At 34.4% G+C, this 20,301-nt stretch overlaps 1 protein-coding gene and 1 long non-coding RNA gene across 2 annotated transcripts; one reads left to right on the top strand and one right to left on the bottom strand.

The window, feature by feature from the left end:
* Positions 1-10,297: 10,297 nt before the first annotated feature.
* Positions 10,298-12,076, bottom strand: LOC135309818 (uncharacterized). The gene is made up of 2 exons (XR_010370040.1): positions 11,243-12,076; positions 10,298-10,516 (listed from the first exon to the last, which is right to left on the bottom strand). It is a non-coding gene; the product is annotated as an uncharacterized LOC135309818 (long non-coding RNA).
* Positions 12,077-16,781: 4,705 nt separating this feature from the next.
* Positions 16,782-19,892, top strand: LOC128673881 (uncharacterized). Its single transcript, XM_053752035.1, has 5 exons — positions 16,782-17,093; positions 17,279-17,371; positions 17,699-18,344; positions 19,023-19,075; positions 19,884-19,892. Exons 1-5 carry the CDS (start codon positions 17,046-17,048, stop codon positions 19,890-19,892), a joined length of 849 nt encoding a protein of 282 aa, XP_053608010.1. The 5' UTR covers positions 16,782-17,045.
* Positions 19,893-20,301: the final 409 nt, after the last annotated feature.

Below are 20,301 nucleotides of genomic sequence, written 5' to 3'. Positions count from 1 at the left end.
GTATTTTTTTAATTTTAACTTCGCTGCGGCAAAGACTTCTGCGGCTATGCGGATTTGTGTTCCGCTCGGGAATTCAACATCCTTTACGTGACATCGAATAAGGCAAATAGAACAGAATAAATATGATTTTATTGTTAACTAACGGCCCGTCCCGGCTTCGCTCCGGTAAAAACATAATATATAATATATTACCTTCCTATGGAATCCCACCTATTTAAAAAACCCGAATCATATTTCATTGCGTTCAAGATCTAAGCAGACACAACACATGGACATGCAGACAGCAGCGAAAAGCGACTTTATTTTCTGTAATGTGAAAATAAGTCTTTTCTATAATGTGAACTTTATTTCAGCACAAGACAAAAATATATTACTTACGAGAAATTCATCACAATCTATCTAGCATAATCAAGTTTTAAAATAAAATACAGTACACATAATATTTTTGTATACAAAAATTTCCGCTGTAAATACTCAAAGATTGTAGCTGAAAATCAGTATTGTATATACGACTGTCGAAAAATAGTATCATACATTTATTCCAAAAGGAGTTATATTTATTCATAATCACATTTTTCGTACAATTGACCACAGTTGTTACACCGTGTTTCAAATTCAACAATTTCCTGAAATAACATGGCAAAAATACAGACAAAAATATGACATTGTAAAACGTAATGCAATTGAGAGCACTTGCGCCCGGGCCCCCGCCACCAGGCAGAAGGGTCCCATAAAAACGTGAAAACACACGCTTTAATGAGCAATTAGTCGACATGTGTTCGGTAATCCCCGCTTTATAGCGGCCGCTTCCGCTGTGCCCCGCTAGAGGGATTAATCAGAATTTATATTCTTAACAACCTCTTGTTGAAGAGGTTTGTTCTCGTGGGAATTTTTAATTTCTTCTCGACAACATCATTATTGTTCTAGTTGTGCCTTGATGTAATCTTTTTTCTTTCGTCTTTGGGTGTTACCCTGGTTTTAGATCGTGGCAAAAATCAAGTTTCTTTTTCGATTCAAGAGGAAAGGATTTGTGTTTCGATTCAAGAGGAAAGTGACTTCACTTTTGGAAATGCTGTTATTGCCTATGAGCTGTCGAGCTGTTCTTATACACATACAACAAATATTTCTAAATTGATTCGTGAAATATGACGCAGGGAGAGAATCAGCAGTTCGCAATAGGTCCCCTTTCCTATCGAAAGTATCAAATCGAAAGGTAGGATGAGGAGGAATATCGACCATCTGGGCTTGGAGATTTCTTCATTTATAAGGAAAATATAAGCTAGTGATGGTGCCAGAGGGAATTCTCTTGTACACGAAAAATGAATGACGTTGATTGGCCAATTTAAATTCGCAAGTAGGTAGGCTGTACGAATCACGCTGCGTATGCGTGGTTTTAAATTTTATTCTTAAATCTCCTCGTAAACTTGTGAAGTGAATGTTCAATTTACTTGTCAAAAATGATTCCGTTTTGTGTTTATTTTCAGAACAGATTTTATATATATGTCTATATATAGTCTGCAGTTTTAGGTGTTACTTTGGGATTCCTTTAAAATCGTATTAAGTTTTAAATATTAACTCTTTATATGGTATTTGTACTAAGATTATTTTTTAAGGATATATGAGATTAATGAATAATAATAAATAAATAAATAAATATATTAGGACAAATCACACAGATCGAGCTAGCCCCAAAGTAAGTTCGAGACTTGTGTTATGGGATACTAACTCGACGATACTATATTTTATTACAAATACCTATATAGATAAATATCCAAGACCCGGGCCAATCAGAAAAAGATCATTTTCCATCATGACCCGACTGGGGATCGATCCTCATCGACCTCTCCACCACTGGGCCACCGAGGTCGTCAATTCCGAATGATTCCGAATGATGAGGCGAAGGGGAAATCTCCAAGAAGAAATTTTTGAGCACAGAATTTCTCGGCGCATTGCTAAACTATGCTATGTTTTTATATTTTTATGTTATTGTCACTGTGTTGTGTTGTATATAGATCTTGAGTCTGAAATAAATAATAATAATTATTTTTCTATATATATTTTATCTCCTCTATTGAGGGTAACTTTAACATCTAACGCGGGCCGTGGCCAAGCGATGGAAGAAGAAGAATAACATTAAATGGAATAGGCATAGGAAACGCTAGCTAAGGTTAAAAAAATTCTTGTGATTCGGTTGCTGTTTGTGAATATACGGGTGCATGTTCAGTGTATTAAAGCTCTGCGTTAATAATTTTGGTATAATTCCTGTACATGACAATACAATAGGTATAATATGGACTCTTTTTGCTTTCCATTGGGTTTTGATCTTTATGGCTAAATCTTGATATTTCTTTAGTTTTTCTGATATTGTTTTTTGAATATTGTGTGAATTTTGGATAGCAATATCAATGAGGAATACTGTATCTGTTTCTTTATCATTAACTGTAATATCCGGTCTATGTACAATTTTATCGGTTAATATTGTTCTATCCCAATATATCTTTTGGTGATTGTTATCCAGTACTGTTTCAGGTTTATATTTGTAGTATGGTACCATATTGGGTATGAAGTTAAATCGGGAAGCTAAATGTTGATGAACTATGGCAGCAACCTGATGATGCCGGTGTTTGTGCTCCGTCTGAACAAGTGCTGAGCGTACTCCTGTGATGTGCTGTATAGTTTCGGATGTGCTATTGCAGTGTCTACAAAGGTTGGTGGGTTTATTATTATTATTATAAACAAAACCTGCGAACAGATTATGTTGAAAATAACAATAAATTCCTTTCTGACCTTTTTCAAATTTATTCTATTCAAACATATTTGTTGTCTGTTTTAAGTGCTTTAAATATATTATACTGCACTTGTACTATGGTGTTCGTGTAACCACGTAAGTATAAACTTCACGGCTCGTTCTAACATCGTAGTTCCAGGTAACAAACTTATGTAACTTAATCTCCCGACGGGGGCGCCATTAGATTGTCATTTTACATATTATTATCCGGCAAAATGGGATATAGTAGAATATCCAACGGAATAACTGTGTATTCTCAAAGACAGCCTACGCACGACGCACAATGTTTCATCCTATTTCTTCAGTCACGCTCGACTTACTGGATCAATTTATTTTCAATTTTTCCTCGCATACGCACGTAACGCCTCCAAATTGGATGTCTACCCGGGTTACGAGTGACGTACGAGATTGCGAACTTTTAATTCGAAGGGGTTTTAAACAAATATACTTGAGTTGAGCCGTGTGGGAAAAACAGCTTGGAAACATCTGCCGTTGATTCGAGACTTAAATAAAAAAGTTGCGTACGGATAGATATGATGAACCCATAGAATTAATAATTCTGTAATCTGAGGACGAAGTTAGTGCGGGTACGCTGCATTTCAATTCTCACTATCGAGTCGATGCGAAGTGAGACGCATCGAACCAATCACATCGCGGTGTGGTTTTCGGCGCGACACAATGGAGCACATACAACGTGCAACGCTGTTGAATTCGTAAAATAAATAAATAAATCTAACAACGATACACAATAGTAGCTATCAGTAATATGTAGCTTTATCTGTGCAGGTATCGTCATAATACTACAAAGACAATATCCAGACAGGCCATCCCAGGACAGTCCCAAATTATACCCAACAAGATAACTAAGCACAGACTAAGTTCGACAGATGTCTACACTGTCTAACTTAACAACAGTACGATGTGCCTACAACATGACTATGTTTTGAAGATAAAGTTTATTTCAGTTCTGAATACATAGCGCAACAGTTTCTGATGGACTTGACGAGGTAATCGATAATCTTATGGAAATACGTTAAAATTAAATTATATTGTTATTAAAAAAAAGTTACTAAGCGTACTTTATGTTTACGTACTTTACGTTTTGACGATCTCGGTGGCGCAGTGGTAAGGTTCTTGCCACTGAACCGAGAGGTCCCTGGTTCGATCCCCGGTCGGGTCATGATGGAAAATGATCTTTTTCTGATTGGCCCGGGTTTTGGATATTTATCTATATATGTATTTGTTATAAAATATAGTATCGTTGAGTTAGTATTCCATAACACAAGTCTCGAACTTACTTTGGGGCTAGCTCAATCTGTGTGATTTGTCCTAATATATTTATATTTTGTATAGTTTGTCTCTTTCTATCAATATTATAAAGTGCAATAGTGACTTGTTAGGCTTTTTGCCTTGATAAAATATGCTTGATTTGTATATTTCAATTCTAATGCATTATCGTTTTATGAATTATAGGGTACATGCATACTAAATAGTTTCACAACCAGGGATGCTGGCAACCGTGCGAAGTGTAGGCGAAAAAGTAGAAAAGCGGGTTAAAACGCTCAACGGATGAGGAAGAAACCGGGAACATGCTCAAATAGAGAGAGTACAATATGTACATTTAGATAAAAAAACATCAATTGCGATTAAATTTAATTGTATATTAAAGAACAGGTATTAAAAGCGCACATACCTTTTTTATGAAAAGGTATGTGCGCGTTTAATACCTGTTCTTTAGTATATAATTATGCAACGCGAAACTTTAAAAGTTGGTTACAAAAGAGGGTAAAGAAACAGATCATTGAACACATCTCCGGCAGGTGGATTATGTGGATATGGAGATGTTACGTAGAAGTGGAAATAGAGACTCGTGGAAGGATAAGACTTGTGCCGACCTCGAATGATGGGAGAAGATATGAGAAGGAAAATGATGACGTCTGACGTCATTAAATAAATAATAAATAAATAAATATATTAGGACAAATCACACAGATTGAGCTAGCCCCAAAGTAAGTTCGAGACTTGTGTTATGGGATACTAACTCAACGATACTATATTTTATAACAAATACATACATAGATAAACATCCAAGACCCGGGACAATCAGAAAAAGATCATTTTCCATCATGATCGACCGGGGATCGAACCCGGGACTTCTCGGTTCAGTGGCAAGAACTTTACCACTGCGCCACCTAGGTCGTCAATATTATATTGCCTAATAAACCCCTGGAAAAAAACTTATCCTTGCGAATAAGTCTCGAAACAATAATGTATACCGAAGCGAAGTTGAAATTTAGTTAGAAAATCATAAGTTTCAATTTTACGATCAAATATTGAACTTTCATATTTATACTTAATTCGTTTGAGTTTATTCGACGTCAAAACTTATTCATGGCTATATAATAACTGCAATTAACTCCGATAGAATTGTATTACAGTATCCGATATTGAATTGTGTCACAGTTTTCTCTCAGTCTTATTTCAAAAGATATTGGTACGTTGAAAATATACATTTTTAGGTTGAACTATGTCTTTTGATTATCTGGTTAAGTTCATTTTGTCATAAATAATACTTTTGCATCTTTTCAAAAACATACAGATTTTTAACTTGTAATATTACCTACGTTTATGTTGCACAATTTTGCCCGCGGCTTCACCCACGTGATTTCCCACGGGAGCAATAATTTTTCCTGGTTGAAAGGTACCCTAGGTCCTTCTCCGTACTTCAAACTATATGTATGCAAAATTTCAAGAAGATTGTTTGAGTAGATAGAGCGTGAAGAGGTAACAAACAAATTTACTTTCGACACAGAAAACATGCAATACAAGAAGTTCTAACAAAAATAATTTGCGTCCTATATGATTTTAGTCATTATCCTTTCAGCACATAACCTGAACAACACAAGTACTTTGACAGCTACTTCTAAACTTCCCAAAAAGGGCACAAAACAAATAAGTACGGAAGATAATCCACCAGGGCGTATCGTTAAACGGGAAACTAAAACAAGGGATGCGCAAACTTGCGTAGTTAAAAGTTTTTTTTACAACTCGGCCGTTTATTCCGAAGTGTTGGCAGTTCCAATAATGGACTGTCTATACAACAACGACTTGAGATGCATGGCCCTTTGTTTGTATTTATTCTTATGTTGGTAGTTTGATTGTTTGCCGTCTTTTTACTAACTTTCAATAAACGCCTTTTGCCGACATACACAACAGCTTCTTTTTAATAAACTGTTTATTACTAGCTTTTGTCCGCGGCTTCGCCCGTGTTCTTTTTGCACGTTCGCTCATAACTTATTTTTGTCAATATCTCGGGTTTTAAGCAACGTATCGCGATGAAACCTATACCAGATTTAAAGTTAGATCGATCGCTATAAAACTGTGAAAGCTGCTTCAAATTCCATCCAGTAGTTTGTGCGTGATGCCCGAACAAACGTACATACAGACAGAAACATAAAATAAATATATATATACTTCGGTTTCTGTCAGTTCTCTAAAGACTCCTATAATATTTTTTCTTTAATATCTATTCTATTTATGTATTTGTATGTTATTTGTATTATTTATATTGTATATAGTTTTATGCTATAGTATTCTTACGATATATATGTCGGAGTCATATGTTTTTGTTGATCGGAGATCATAATATTACGATGCTGGCTGGATGAATAAAAAAAAAGACGAAATTATAGTCGACTGTCACTATCAAATAGTGCTGTCATGGCGCGCACCTAATTTCGAATCGTCCGAATCGTCGAATCGTCGAATCGTCGAATCGTCGAATCGTCGAATCGTCGAATCGTCGAATCGCCGAATCGTCGAATCGTCGAATCGTCGAATCGTCGAATCGTCGAATCGTCGAATCGTCGAATCGTCGAATCGTCGAATCGTCGAATCGCCGAATCGCCGAATCGTCGAATCGTCGAATCGTCGAATCGCCGAATCGTCGAATCGTCGAATCGTCGAATCGTCGAATCGCCGAATCGTCGAATCGTCGAATCGTCGAATCGTCGAATCGTCGAATCGTCGAATCGTCGAATCGTCGAATCGTCGAATCGTCGAATCGTCGAATCGTCGAATCGTCGAATCGTCGAATCGTCGAATCGTCGAATCGTCGACTCGTCGTATCGTCGAATTGTCGAATCGTCGAATCGCCAGTCGTCGATCGTCATCTCTGAAAGGTCACTCAGGATGTGTATAAGCTAAGCAAAGTCAGCTGATTCGCTAGTGGCCTATAATTCAAGCAACTGACTAACAACCTAACCTGATACAGCCGCAACGCGCTGCGCTAAATTAGTAAGATACAACTAAATGCATAAATTCATTAAAACTTTCCGGGTCGGCCATGATCTATAGGTTGTTGTTAGCATTTTAGACGATTTATATGTTTTGGCTTCAGAATGTATACTTACGTGGTTGAGAGCTTAAGAGGGCCGCGGTCGAAACACCCAGGTTCGTATGTTAATGATTTATAGACTAATCTAACGTAGAGAGAGTCTTATCTCGAAATATAGATTGATTTGGGTTTATTGCTGTGGCATAGACTGGCCATTTGTTTCTGTATTTTTATGACGATATTATTAACTGTGAGTGTCAAGCTCAATAATGTCTAGAAAAAAAAGCGCGGGAATTTGGAAGCGACGGCGGTCTTTTTTTCTGGGAAAATTTAAATTTGTGCAAAATCTGTATATATTTGTAAATCTTGTTGTAAATACCTTTCCTTTTGTATATAATTTCGTTATTTATATATTTTCTATAGTCTGTTTTGTATAAAGTGTTGCTGAGGTCGGGGTAAGTTTTTACCTTTCCAGCGATGGGCGGCAAGAAGAGGAAAAAGAAGGAGCAAGAATATGAAACCAATTCGGTAATCCAGAGCTCTGATAGTGACTCAGAATACTCTGACGCGTCAGAGTCGCCACTGGACAAATACAAACCATATAGGGTCGCCGATTATAGTCGTAGATATCCTGAAGATAGTCCAGGGCATGAGCACGTCGTGTTCATAGCTAGCTCGGATGAAAATGTCCCAATAGGTTCCAGAGATATGATGTATTTAAGTAATAGTTTCACTCGCTTTGTAAAAGGGATAAAATATTTAAAAAAAGTCAACAAATATAGAATGGGGGTTGTATTCGATAATCCTAACATGGCTAATTCATTCTTGGACAATGCTACTTTCCATAGAGAACATCGCATCACTGCTTCTATTCCGGCAGCGGTTACAGAAATAACTGGTGTTATAACTAATGTTCCATCAGACTTGTCAAACAAAACAATCTTTAAAGTTCTTTCTACTACAACAAAAAAAATTATTTGTGTTCGTAGAATAATGCGTAAAGTAAAAGAAGGCGAATCTTATAACTTACAACCCACTCAGACCGTGGCGATTACGTTTGCATCTTGTGCGTCTTTACCTGATTATGTTTATTTAAAAATGTGGCGTGTACCTGTTCTGCCATATATTCCACCGATTAAACAATGTTTCCGGTGCCTACGTTATGGCCATCTTGCCAAATTTTGTAAAAATGCAGAACGTTGTTCTATCTGCACTGAAGGCCATAGCTTCAAAAATTGTAATGTTTCTTTAGCGAATGCAGTTTGTATTCATTGCAAAGGCAATCATATAGCCATTTCAGGCACTTGTCCAGTAAAAAAACAAAAAATTATTGAAAATAAAAACAAGATTATTCCACAATCCTATTCTGAAACCTTGAAAAACAACGCCTTTCCATCACTTACTAATCCAAAAAAAATTCACAAGAATTCCAAAAACTTGTTCTCTCTGACACTAAAATGCTCAGCTTCATCACTGAAGCAATCATAAAGGTGATTACACACAATAAAATCAATAATAACACTATTGTAAATACTAAAACTATTGCAGACACTCTTAAGGATATACTTAAGACAAATTCAGTTTGTTCGGAAAATTCACAGGTATAATAAATATTTGTCAATGGAATGCACAAAGCTTATTAAGTAATAGACTTGACTTCCAGAAATTTTTATATGATCAAAATATACATGTTGCTATTATATCAGAAACGTGGTTAAGACCACACCACAAATTTAATATTAAAGGCTACTCTGTTGTAAGAAATGACTCTGGCAATGACCACAATGGGGTAGCTATTTTAATTCATAACTCTTTTCATTTCTCTAATTTTGCTATTGCATCTGATAACTCAATACAAACTGTGGCAATTTCTCTTCAATTAAATAGTAAATCTGTCACCATAGTTAGTGTTTATTGTCCTAGTATTAGCACCCCTAGATTCTGTAGTAATAAATTGAATAATTTAATTTCTTCTTTACCCAAACCCTTTATTTTTTCAGGAGATTTTAACGCTCATCACCCATATTGGGGTTGTCATTCTACTGATGCTCGTGGTAGGGACATTCTAGATATTATAGATAAAAATAATTTGGTTCTCTTAAACAGCAATGTGCCTACTACAATTGGTTCAAATATTGCTAGACCTAATGGTCTTGATCTCACCATGGTTTCATCGTGTTTAGTATTACAGTGTGATTGGCAGGTCTGTGACAACCCACTTGGAAGTTATCACTTACCTACATTAACAAGGTTGTGTCTAGGACCAAATTCTAATAATATGCTTCATAACTCTTCAAATTTGCTAAAACATGTTAATTTAAAATTGGTTGATTGGAAGACTTATGAAGCACAGGTCAATTTATTGTTGTCTAATTTCAATGTTAATCATGTGGATCCCATCAATTCTTATAATAGTTTTTGTTCTATAATTTCTAGTACTGTTGAAGCTTCAGCTCCCAAAGCTAAACATTCTGTTGCACCCAGCATCAATGCAAGTCGTAGATCTTTGCCATGGTGGAATCACATTTGTTCTCAAGCAGTTGAAAATGTTCATAAAGCTTATATTTTATTTAAAACTTGTCCGTCTACAGAAAATTTTATTAATTTGAAACGTGTTCAGGCTATTAAAAAAGTTATTTTAAGACGCGAAAGACAATTCAGTTGGTTGCAATACTGTTCCTCACTAAATCGTTTATCTTCTATGAGTGAAATTTGGAAGAAAATTAAAAAAATTAACAATTCATACTCTCCTTCCACAAATTTTGTTTCTGAATACAATTGGGTAACTGACTTTCTTCATAAATACACCCCAGATACAGTTGAAAATAATTTTACTGTTCCCTCTATTCACACAACCAATAATTCTTATTTGTTGAAGGACTTTTCTATGCAAGAATTACAATCAGCCCTTAACTCTAGAAAAAATACTTCAACAGGTCTAGATTATTTATCTTACATAATGTTGAAATTGTTGAATGATTCTAATAAACAAACATTTTTAACAATTTTAAATTTGCTATGGCAGAACTCCTTAATTCCTTCACAATGGAAAATGGATTGTATTATTCCAATTCTAAAACCAGATAAAGCTCCTAATGATCCAGACTCTTATCGTCCTATTACTTTGACCTCATGTGTTGGCAAAATTTTTGAACAGTTATTAAAACAACGTCTTGAATTTTATGTAGAGAGTAACCATTTATTGCCTTATAATCAATTTGGATTTCGCCGTGGTCGATCAGCTCGAGAAAGTCTGTGTCACTTGAATTTGGACATTCAGGAGGCCTTATCAAACAATAAAATTCTGGCTTGTGTCTTCTTTGATGTAGTTGGTGCTTTTAATAATGTTAACTTGCATGTTCTTTCTGCCACTCTAATCAGCTTGGGACTTCCTGAAAAAATTGTAAATTGGATTTTTAATTTTCTTCATGAACGGAAATTATATGTGAAGTTTAATAATAATCTTATAGGACCAAGATATTCATATAAAGGTGTAAGTCAAGGAGGAATCTTGAGTCCTTTGCTGTTTGTATTGTATATTCATCGCTTAAATATTAATCTAGGTTTGGATGTCAATAATTTACAGTTTGCTGATGACCTGGCTGTATATTGCAAAGGAGATAATATGTCAGACATAAACAGAAAGATGAATTCAGCCCTGGCTGGGTTGAACTCATATTTCACCTATCTCCAGCTGAGCATCAGCAATCAAAAAAGTAAAGTGGTTGTATTTTCAAAAAAATCTATTAAAGTTAGGGATATTTGTATAATGTATGAGGGTAATTTATTGCCTGCTGATTCGTCAATAAAATTTCTGGGAGTCATGTTTCAAAACAATAATAATTTTAATAAATATGTTGATATTATAGCCAACAGGAGTCTTCGAGCTCTTAATATTCTTAAAACATTATCTGCTACTTACTGGGGTTCAGACCCCAAAATTTTATTAATGTTGTATAAATCCCTAGTTAGAAGTCATTTCGAATATGCATATTTTTGTTATGCTAATCAGAAAAGTATAGATAAGCTGGAAAAAATTCAGAATAAAGGTCTTCGTATTATTTTGGGTGCTATGATGTCTACGCCAATTATCTCAATGCAAGTTGAATGTAACATACCTCCTTTAGCCATAAGATTCCGTTATCTTAACTATAAATTTCTGCTCAAAATTTGTTCTTCAACAGGTCACCCCTTAATGCCTAAGTTAGTAAATTCTTCTTCAAACTTAACAGAATGTCTTAAAGAAGCTGTCGAATTCAAACTTCAAAATAATCTTTATGAAAGTGTAATCCTGCCATGCTATTCAGGTTCTTACGAAAGCAAATTTTATCCTATTAAAATTGTTATAGATAAATCTCTTGAATTTAAAGAGGATGTTTACAACAAATTAGAATCATACAGAGGTTACAAGCAAATTTATACAGACGGTTCAAAGAATACGTCAACGTCAGCTGTCTCAATGGCTATTTATGATTTAGAAGCCAAAACGGGTCATGGGTGTAGACTCCCTAATAATGCTTCCATTTATACGGCAGAGTCAATTGGAATATTTTCAGCTCTCGAATACATTTCTCAACATTCCTATGATAATTGGATTATTATTACTGATAATATGGGTATTTTAAGTTCGCTTAATAATCCAAAATTTGATTCTACCACCTCATTTATAACACATAAAATAAGAGAAAAGTACTATGATCTCTGTCAGAATCATCATAAGGATATAATATTACTATGGACTCCATCACACATAGGTGTGAAGGGTAACGAAAGTGTAGATTATTTCGCCAAAACTATAGTGCGTTATGGTAACTGCATTGAATTAAAATCTTGCTCACTACCAGCGGGAGATGTTCTATCTTTATTAAAACAAAATATATCACAGCTTTTTGACAAACAATGGAAGGAGACTTGGGAATTGAATTGCAAGGGTTTATGGTATGCGGGAATCAATAATAAATTAGGTCGACCTTGGTTTGTAAAAGGAAGAGATTTTGCTGGTAGAAAGTTCTATACTATAGTTTGTCGTCTTCGTCTTGGCCATGGTCGTTTTAATTCTCATCTGTTTCGTCTTAAACTTTTGTCTTCTCCTATATGCAATTATTGCAACATTGCAGATCAAACTTTACATCATTTGTTTTACGAATGTTCCAATTTCTGTTTGCAAAGAATTGTGTTAGTCGACCGCCTAACACAAATTTATAATTATTCTGAAGCAATCCCGCGCTCGCTTCAGGAACTCTTATCCAATCCTGCATGCTTTAAACCTTTATATGAATTTGTAACAAATACTTTTATGGAAATTTGATTGGACTTAAAACAAAAATATTTATATTTTTGGTTATGTTTTATTTGGATTTATTACTAAAGACTAGGCCTTTTAGGCCTCAATTTTTGATGTACACTTCAGACTTGGCTTATGCCTTCTTCAGTGGATATTAGCCACTCTTATTTATATATAAATATTCAATACAAAAGACTTGGCTGTATGGGCTAGTACTCTTTGCCTCCTCAATAAAACGAGGGAATAAACCAAAAAAAAAAAATCAATAATGTCTACAACCAGCTTCCGTCTTTGATTTCGTTGCAATAGCCATAACAATAATTCATAGGGAGGGTCGTGTAAAGAGGTAAAATCGATGACAGAGAATAGTTCTTGAACGAAATTCTTGAATGCTTGATGATGATGATTCAAATGTACCGACCAGGCACGTTTGAATTTGAAATTAAACTGTTATTATAATAATAAAAAACCTCTCATCGCGATTTTGCAAGAAAAGTAAGAAAAGTCGTTTTCCAATGTTATAACTCCAAGCACTGAAATCTAGTGATTGACGTACCAAAAGATCACGACGAATTGAGATACTACTCTTTTTTTTAAAGACTGTTAGAAATGCTTAAGAGTACAATTTCGGATATATATAATCTGTGCTATTTTGTGAATCTGATATTATGTGAATAAAAGCAGAAAACAACCCACCAGAATAACCTTAGATAAACATTTAATACTTAATTGTGGATCTATTGTCACGACGTTAACGCCCGCGCCGGGAAAAATATTTTACGCTCCGTTTACGCCCCGTTTACGCCCAGGCATAAACCCATCTCTGGAGCGAAGCCAAAACGCGTCAAGTTCAACAAAATATTTAATAAATTCAACATTTTCACTTTACATTTATAAGTGGGGACGCAAAATTGAAAATATGATTCGCGCACCAAAGAACGGAAGTCTCCAACAATTCCTATCCTGCCTTTGCAACAATACAACTTTGCATCGGAAAGCTGCACGGAGTCTGGATGCATTTACACCGTACTGTAACAACTACTTGATGAATTTCACGCAGCTATCGCCAAGTTTGACGACAAATTTCTTTGGGAATGCTGTTTTTATCTTTCACCTCTCAAATATTAGGGGATGTGGTGCCGCGATGTCCGGGACCAGCGTGAAAAATAAACTTGCCTGAAGTCAACCGTCCTTAGAAACGATATTGTTGTCTTTCAATTGTCAAGACTCTGTGATGATAAAAATATCATTGCGTTATTTATGGTTCAAATTACAATGTAATATCAGTAATATTCTATTAAAATAGAGAAACTGTAGAAAATTGAATATAAATTAATCAGAAATCAATTAAATGTCTTCAAATTAAACACCAAATTAAACACGATTTGTTCGAAACATTCAATTAATAGAAATGTGACTTTTGTTAGTGTGATAGGCGTCCATCTGAGGCGAATATTCAAGACATCTTTGAATGTTTCCGTTGAAGGGTGCAGATGTCGGCCAACAACCCATTCCACTGGAAAAAAAGAAATATTTCTATTTGCGGTTCCTTTTTTTTTCATTTCAGTTATATTTTTGAGTTCAATGGTGGTTTTGGAAAAAAGCGGTCAGTGTTGTGTGAAAACCTCTGGTCATTGACATCATCAGTAAAAAATCACATAATTATCTTGAGTGAACAAATTTTTACACACACATTTTTTAATTGTCCTAGGGTTCAAGTAAGTAAGCAGAAAGTATCCATTAATGTATAATTTAATTTAATTTAATAGATTTAAAATATAATGATATTGTAAATTAATTTTATGGAATTAAGATAATTTTTGTAGATCCCATGATAAACTATAAAGTGTTTAAGACTCCGCTGTGACTGTACAAGCGACTGCTGTCACACAAGTCAGCCCTTCTTGGAATGATATTGTGGGTTATCAGTTACTAAAGCTTGTGTCCCTTTACATGCCTCGTACAATATCCACGCGGGAGGATATGGTTTGGTTTTAGGGCGCGACCCCACGCCACAAATATCTACACCTAGAGCCTAATTCCATCTCGAAATTATATATTTAGATAAAATTTCTAAAGTATTCCAACAGCTCCGCCCTGACACTAGTATCGTATAAATTTTAATAATTTAAGGGGCCATAACCTCGAAGGTACTTTCTCGGGTCACCTTCGTCTATGTAATCAGAACTTTTCTCAAAAACTCACTCAAGATACGAATGTCCAACTTTCGCCATAACGAGTTTTGTTAAAAAGTCTTTTATTCTTGTTGCCTCCTTTCATTCGAACCCGATAATTTTATGTTTATATAATTAGTTTTATATATTTTTTATGCGATACATTAGACCTATTAGTTGTAATATAAATATAAGACCTAAATTAGCCAATTGACGTCTTTGTAGAAAAGGCTGCGGTGAAGTTTGCTGCGCCGCTTCTTCACCTGCGCTTTGGAAGTTACTTTTAAGTACATTTTCTACATCAATATATGATGTATATCATCCTAAGTTAAATAAATACATTTTATTTTGAGTACATACTACACCACGTGAAGTGATGATTATCGGAGATGTTTGGACACATAGTCTAAGTAAAGTTTGAGTGACAATCTTTGAATCTTTGATGGCGGCCTTTTTCCTTTTGCACTCCATTGTAATCTTAAAGTCTATGAGAAATATTGGTAATTGTATTGTAATTTGTAAAATTATTTATGAAATGTGACATAATCCTGTGCAAATATATATTTTTTTAATTTCCGTTAAAAATAAAATGAATTAATAAAATTGTGAGAATGTAAAACGGGAGGCCTTTGTCCAGCAGTGGGACACATCAACAGGCTAGCATTAAAAAATGTGAGGTGGCACTAGTATGCTAGGAGTAATCAGTTTTAAATAAACTAGTTGTTCGCCGCGAACTTAGATCTCGCGAACACAAGAAATGATGAGGTTTTACAAAATTGAAAATATTTCAAAAACGACTTTAAACGATCTTGATGCGACGCCACGGACTGAAAAATTCTATTGACAGTTACTATATACCTTTTAAATTATATCAAAATCAGACCAACGGTTCGAAAGTTATCGCGTTACAAACATACATACATGCAAAAAAAAATGTATTTTTGCCCCAAGTCGAATTGTAGACCTCACTCGGTTTGCACGCTCGATCAATAAATTTTAAAGACCACAAATATAGAAGCGTAAGGCCAAAAAGGAACGCTTACCATCATGAATGTGGTAAATGTGACCTAGGTCAAGCAGATAAAACAATATGAGTTTTATCTCAACTTTTTTCGCCGTGGGAATAAAGTTTGGGTTTAGTGGTATCAACAATATTACAAGAACAATATTATGTTAGCTTAAGTTCTCATAAAAATGTAGGAATATAAAAATATGTTGTTGCGTTTAACTTCTTGACAACTTTTTAAAGTTTTATCAGTATTGAAGTGAATTATAATGGATTTTTTATATTTAGCTACTATTGTTGCATGTAAGTTTACTTACTATAAGTGACCTCATTCTTGCCTCATGGGAGATTCTCATGTAATCCAAAGTGTCATCAAACTCCAAATTCGTTAACAACATTAAATAAAAAAGGTTCGTGCGAAGTCACGTTAATATGTGTGTGAAAAAACTACTGGAGCGATTTTGATGAAATTTGCCACAAATTCAAATTCAAATCATTTATTCAGAAATTAGACCTTCACAGGCACTTTTTCTCGTCAATATTTATAGTTATTTCTTACAAGCTACAAACTACTGGCATTTCGGAACGACCACTGCTGAGAAGAAATGCCGAAAGAAACTCATTTGAACAGTGTTGGTCCCTATCATGCCAGATCGGCTTACCATTATTGTTTCTTACAATGATTTTTTTTCTTTCTAATAATATATAAAAGTACATAATGTACATAGTCAAAAGGTATATCAAAACAGGTTATGATTGTGATCCGAGTGCTGATTATAATATATATATCGCACCTTTAGAATTACAGGGACCTAACTCAAAATTTTGGGCTTTCGACTTTTACTCATAGAATGACATAAAACAACCATGTCTATCGACCTATAATAAAACATAGGCTTATTTTTGCGTGCGAAGAGCTACGCATATATTTCGGTCTCTTTCACACCACCGTTTCGCCCAATGTTCGTTCGGTTTGAGAGTGACGTAAGCAGTGGTGCGCCGCGAGAGCTCCGAGCAGGTCGCTGCTAGTTTATTCCTGTAAAGACCTAATCTGGATTGCGTCGGCGCAGTGCTAAACATTAGGTAAGTTGGAAAAACTTTTTTTATTAAAATAACCTAGACCTATTGCTTGTTGAGTCTATTTTATAGCAAAAATTTTCATATTAACTTTGACGTATTTGTCTTTAAGTCACTCTAATACTGAACATATTATACAAAAAGAAGACCCAATAGCGATTTGGTCTGTATTGTGTTATAAAGAATTATTTATATTATAATGTATTTAGAGATACGTCTCTCTTGTAATAAATATATCGCAATTCCCGTGACTGTTTTAGCAATGGGTCTGTTATAACATAAATATGGTATGTTGTTTGGCGAATTCAAGTCGCCGGCTCGTATCATTGAACATGCAATATATTGATTGTTTTTTTATGATTTAGGTTTCAAAATACAAAATGAAGAAGAGGGCAGATTTAATATTAGAAAAAATTGGTGTACATCGGGTAAGATTAAATGAAATGACTTTTAATACATAACTATTACGTAAAGATAATAAGTAATTTTAGTTCAATATTATGTATTATTCGCTATGATAATATTTTGAGTGTAGGTATACCTTTTATATGAAAATATTGCGATGTTATTAAATTATATGTAAGCATTTTTATGAATCTTAAAATATTTTCAGGATAATGTCAATAAAGAAAATGTTGTACCATCTAATCGTTATGAAATGGCTGAGACGGATACTATAAACTTAATGGACCAAAATATTTCTGAGGTAAGTAGATCAGGTGAAGGTAACCAAAATATTCCTGAAGTAAGAAGATAAATAATAGTGATTAAGTAATCATCACTATTATTCATCTTCTTAGAATTGGTTACATCAGTCAACTTTGATGTTGTGTACCTTAAACCTGCACAGAAAAACACAAAGCCAACGACGGCAGTGCGCAGGTTAAGGTCATCGTCAAATTTGTCTGGTGCAACTCACCCTTAATTTAAGACGTATTTGTTATAACATTTAAAAGTCGTGAATGCCTGGACCAGTCGTGGATTTTGGTTTGTTTCCTTAGAATAGCATTTTGATTTAATTTTTGTGTTTCAGAGTACGCCTGAAAATGAAAAAATCATGTCATCTAGTCCTTCGGTAATAGAAAATTCTCCTGATAGATCTATTCTATATAATGATCCAAAGTCGTTCCTTCAGCATAGCGGAAAAAAAGTCCTGAATAAATGTGGAATAGAACTAGAGCCTGAACTAACTTCCAAGAAGATTATTACGACAGGTGAATTAGAAAAAGAACAATCCAAGAGAACACGCGTTTCATCGTCAAGCTCCAGTAGTTCATCTTGTTCGAGTACCTCATCATCAAGTTCTTCAGACAAAAGTAATAAGTCAAATCCCGTCATTAATGGACCTTCCACTTCGTCTGCCGGGAAAGTCACATGGAGAGCTAAAAAGAATTATCGTGTATCTCCTATAAACTCGAATGAAAGCGACGTGGATCTAAGTGACTCAGACCCAACATTTACTGTGCATAGATCTCGGTCATCAAGCACTAATTCTTCACCTTCATCCTTTGAAGAAAGTAATGATATTAATTGTGATCCAGAAACAAATAGAAAATCAAGAAAACGTCAGCGAAATCCATCAAAATGGAAGCAAAATGTAGCTAAAACATTGAGGAATTCTGGTAAAGCTTATGTTTCATGTACTACTAAAAAGGAAATACCTGCCCGATCTGTTAAAGGTCCTTGTAAATGTAGACTAAAGTGTCCTGAAAACATAAACGATACCGATAGGACTACATTGTTTCAATCATATTGGTCAATAGGAAACATTGAGCTTCAGAGATCCTATATAAGATCTTGTATGATGGAAATTAAACCTAGATACAAGTATACCAATGCAGATAAACCAAGATTGCCTAATAACGCATTCTATTTCACAGTAAATAATTTAAAGATTCGTGTCTGCAAAACGTTCTTTATAAATACATTAGATATTTGTGATCGTCAAATCAGAACTATAAAAAAGAAAACAGATCCACAAGGTTTCATTAGTAAAGACATTAGAGGAAAGCACGCGTCAAGAAAACCCACAGATCCTACACTCATCGAAAGCATAAGACAACATATTGATTCAATCCCAAGAATAGAATCGCATTATTTAAGAGCAAATACTAGCAGGGAGTACATCAGCGGTGATAAAACAATAATGGACATTTGGAGGGATTTTGATAATATGCGAAAAATTCAAGGAAAATCTTCTTGTGAGTATTGGCTATATTATGATATTTTTAACAAAGAATTTAATATTAGTTTCTTTCAACCAAAAAAAGACAGATGTGACTTGTGCTTAGATTTTGAACTGGCTACACCGAACCGTAATATAGAAATTAAAAAGAAATACGAAGATCACCTTGCAGAAAAGAACTTATGCCGACAAGAAAAACGTGTGGACCGTCAGAATATAAATGAGGTAAATATTTGCGCGGTGTACGATTTACAAGCAGTTATGCAGTGTCCTACTGGAGAAATTTCGTCCTTCTATTATAAATCCAAACTTAATTGTCTTAATTTCACCATTGTAGAACTGCTTAAAAAAACAGAGACAGTTAAAAAGCGAAACAAAAATGGAGAAGAAACAGACAATGAGATAGGGGCGTATGGAAATGTGTACAGTTATTTCTGGGATGAGGTTCAAGGAAAAAGAGGCGCTAATGAGATTGGGTCATGTGTTTTAGATTACCTACGAAGATTAAATGAGCAAAACCCATACAAAAAACTGAACATTACATTTTACTCGGACAATACCTATTCTCAAAATAAAAATAAGTATATCACAAGTTTATACTGTTACGCTGTAACTAATCTAGCTAGTATCCATACTATCACTCACAAATTTTTAATAAAAGGGCACACTCAAAATGAAGGAGATAACGTCCACAGCCTTATAGAAAAGGAAATAAAAAGAAATAAAAAATCTGGACCTATATACGCACCGTATCAATATGTTACGTTAATTAAAAATGCCCGTAAAAATGGTAAACCATTCACTGTAATTGAGCTGACACACGATTTTTTTTTCGACTTGAAAGCTTTACAAGAAAGTTGGGGATACAATTATAATGAAGATGAACATAAAAACAATGTTCCACTGAACGACGTGAAGGTTCTGAAATTTTGTGAGATGGAACCATTTGCATTCTATTATAAAACTTCATACAGTCAAAAGGAATTTACAATGGTCAATGTGAGAAATAAACGAAAAAAAATGCCAAACGCAGGAGAAATAACGCTTACCAAAGCATTCCCACAAAGACTACAGTTAGGTGAACATAAAAGAAAAGACTTACGCGATCTCATTAATAAAAATTTAATTCCTAGTTATTATGCAAATTTTTACAGTACTATTCTTTAAGTACAAAAGTTTCAGTTACTTATTAACCAAAGTTTAACATTGTTATTTCTTATATTATTACGTAATTTTTATATAGTTTTAAGTCATAATGTGATTTTATGAAGGTTCCTACAAACCAAAGGACTGAATAGAAGTAAACATACTTTTTTTAATACCTACTTTAAGTAAACACACTGTTTAGATTTTATGTTGTAGAAAGTTTTTTTCTAATAAATATTTATATTTCAAGATAGTTTCGAACATTATTTTATAGTAAATATAATTTCTTATTATTTAAATATGGT

Source organism: Plodia interpunctella, chromosome 11 (genome assembly GCF_027563975.2).
Source record: "Plodia interpunctella isolate USDA-ARS_2022_Savannah chromosome 11, ilPloInte3.2, whole genome shotgun sequence".
NCBI lineage: Eukaryota > Metazoa > Arthropoda > Insecta > Lepidoptera > Pyralidae > Plodia > Plodia interpunctella.
This window is presented reverse-complemented; position numbering and strand designations above follow the sequence as displayed.

Coding starts and splice junctions, on each gene's coding strand:
- LOC128673881 (XM_053752035.1), top strand. CDS start 17,046: ATGAAGAAGAGGGCAGATTTAATATTAGAAAAAATTGGTGTACATCGG. Junction 17,372..17,698: donor TGGACCAAAATATTTCTGAG/GTAAGTAGATCA, acceptor TTTGTGTTTCAG/AGTACGCCTGAAAATGAAAA. Junction 18,345..19,022: donor ACCTGCCCGATCTGTTAAAG/GTCCTTGTAAAT, acceptor ATCACCTTGCAG/AAAAGAACTTATGCCGACAA.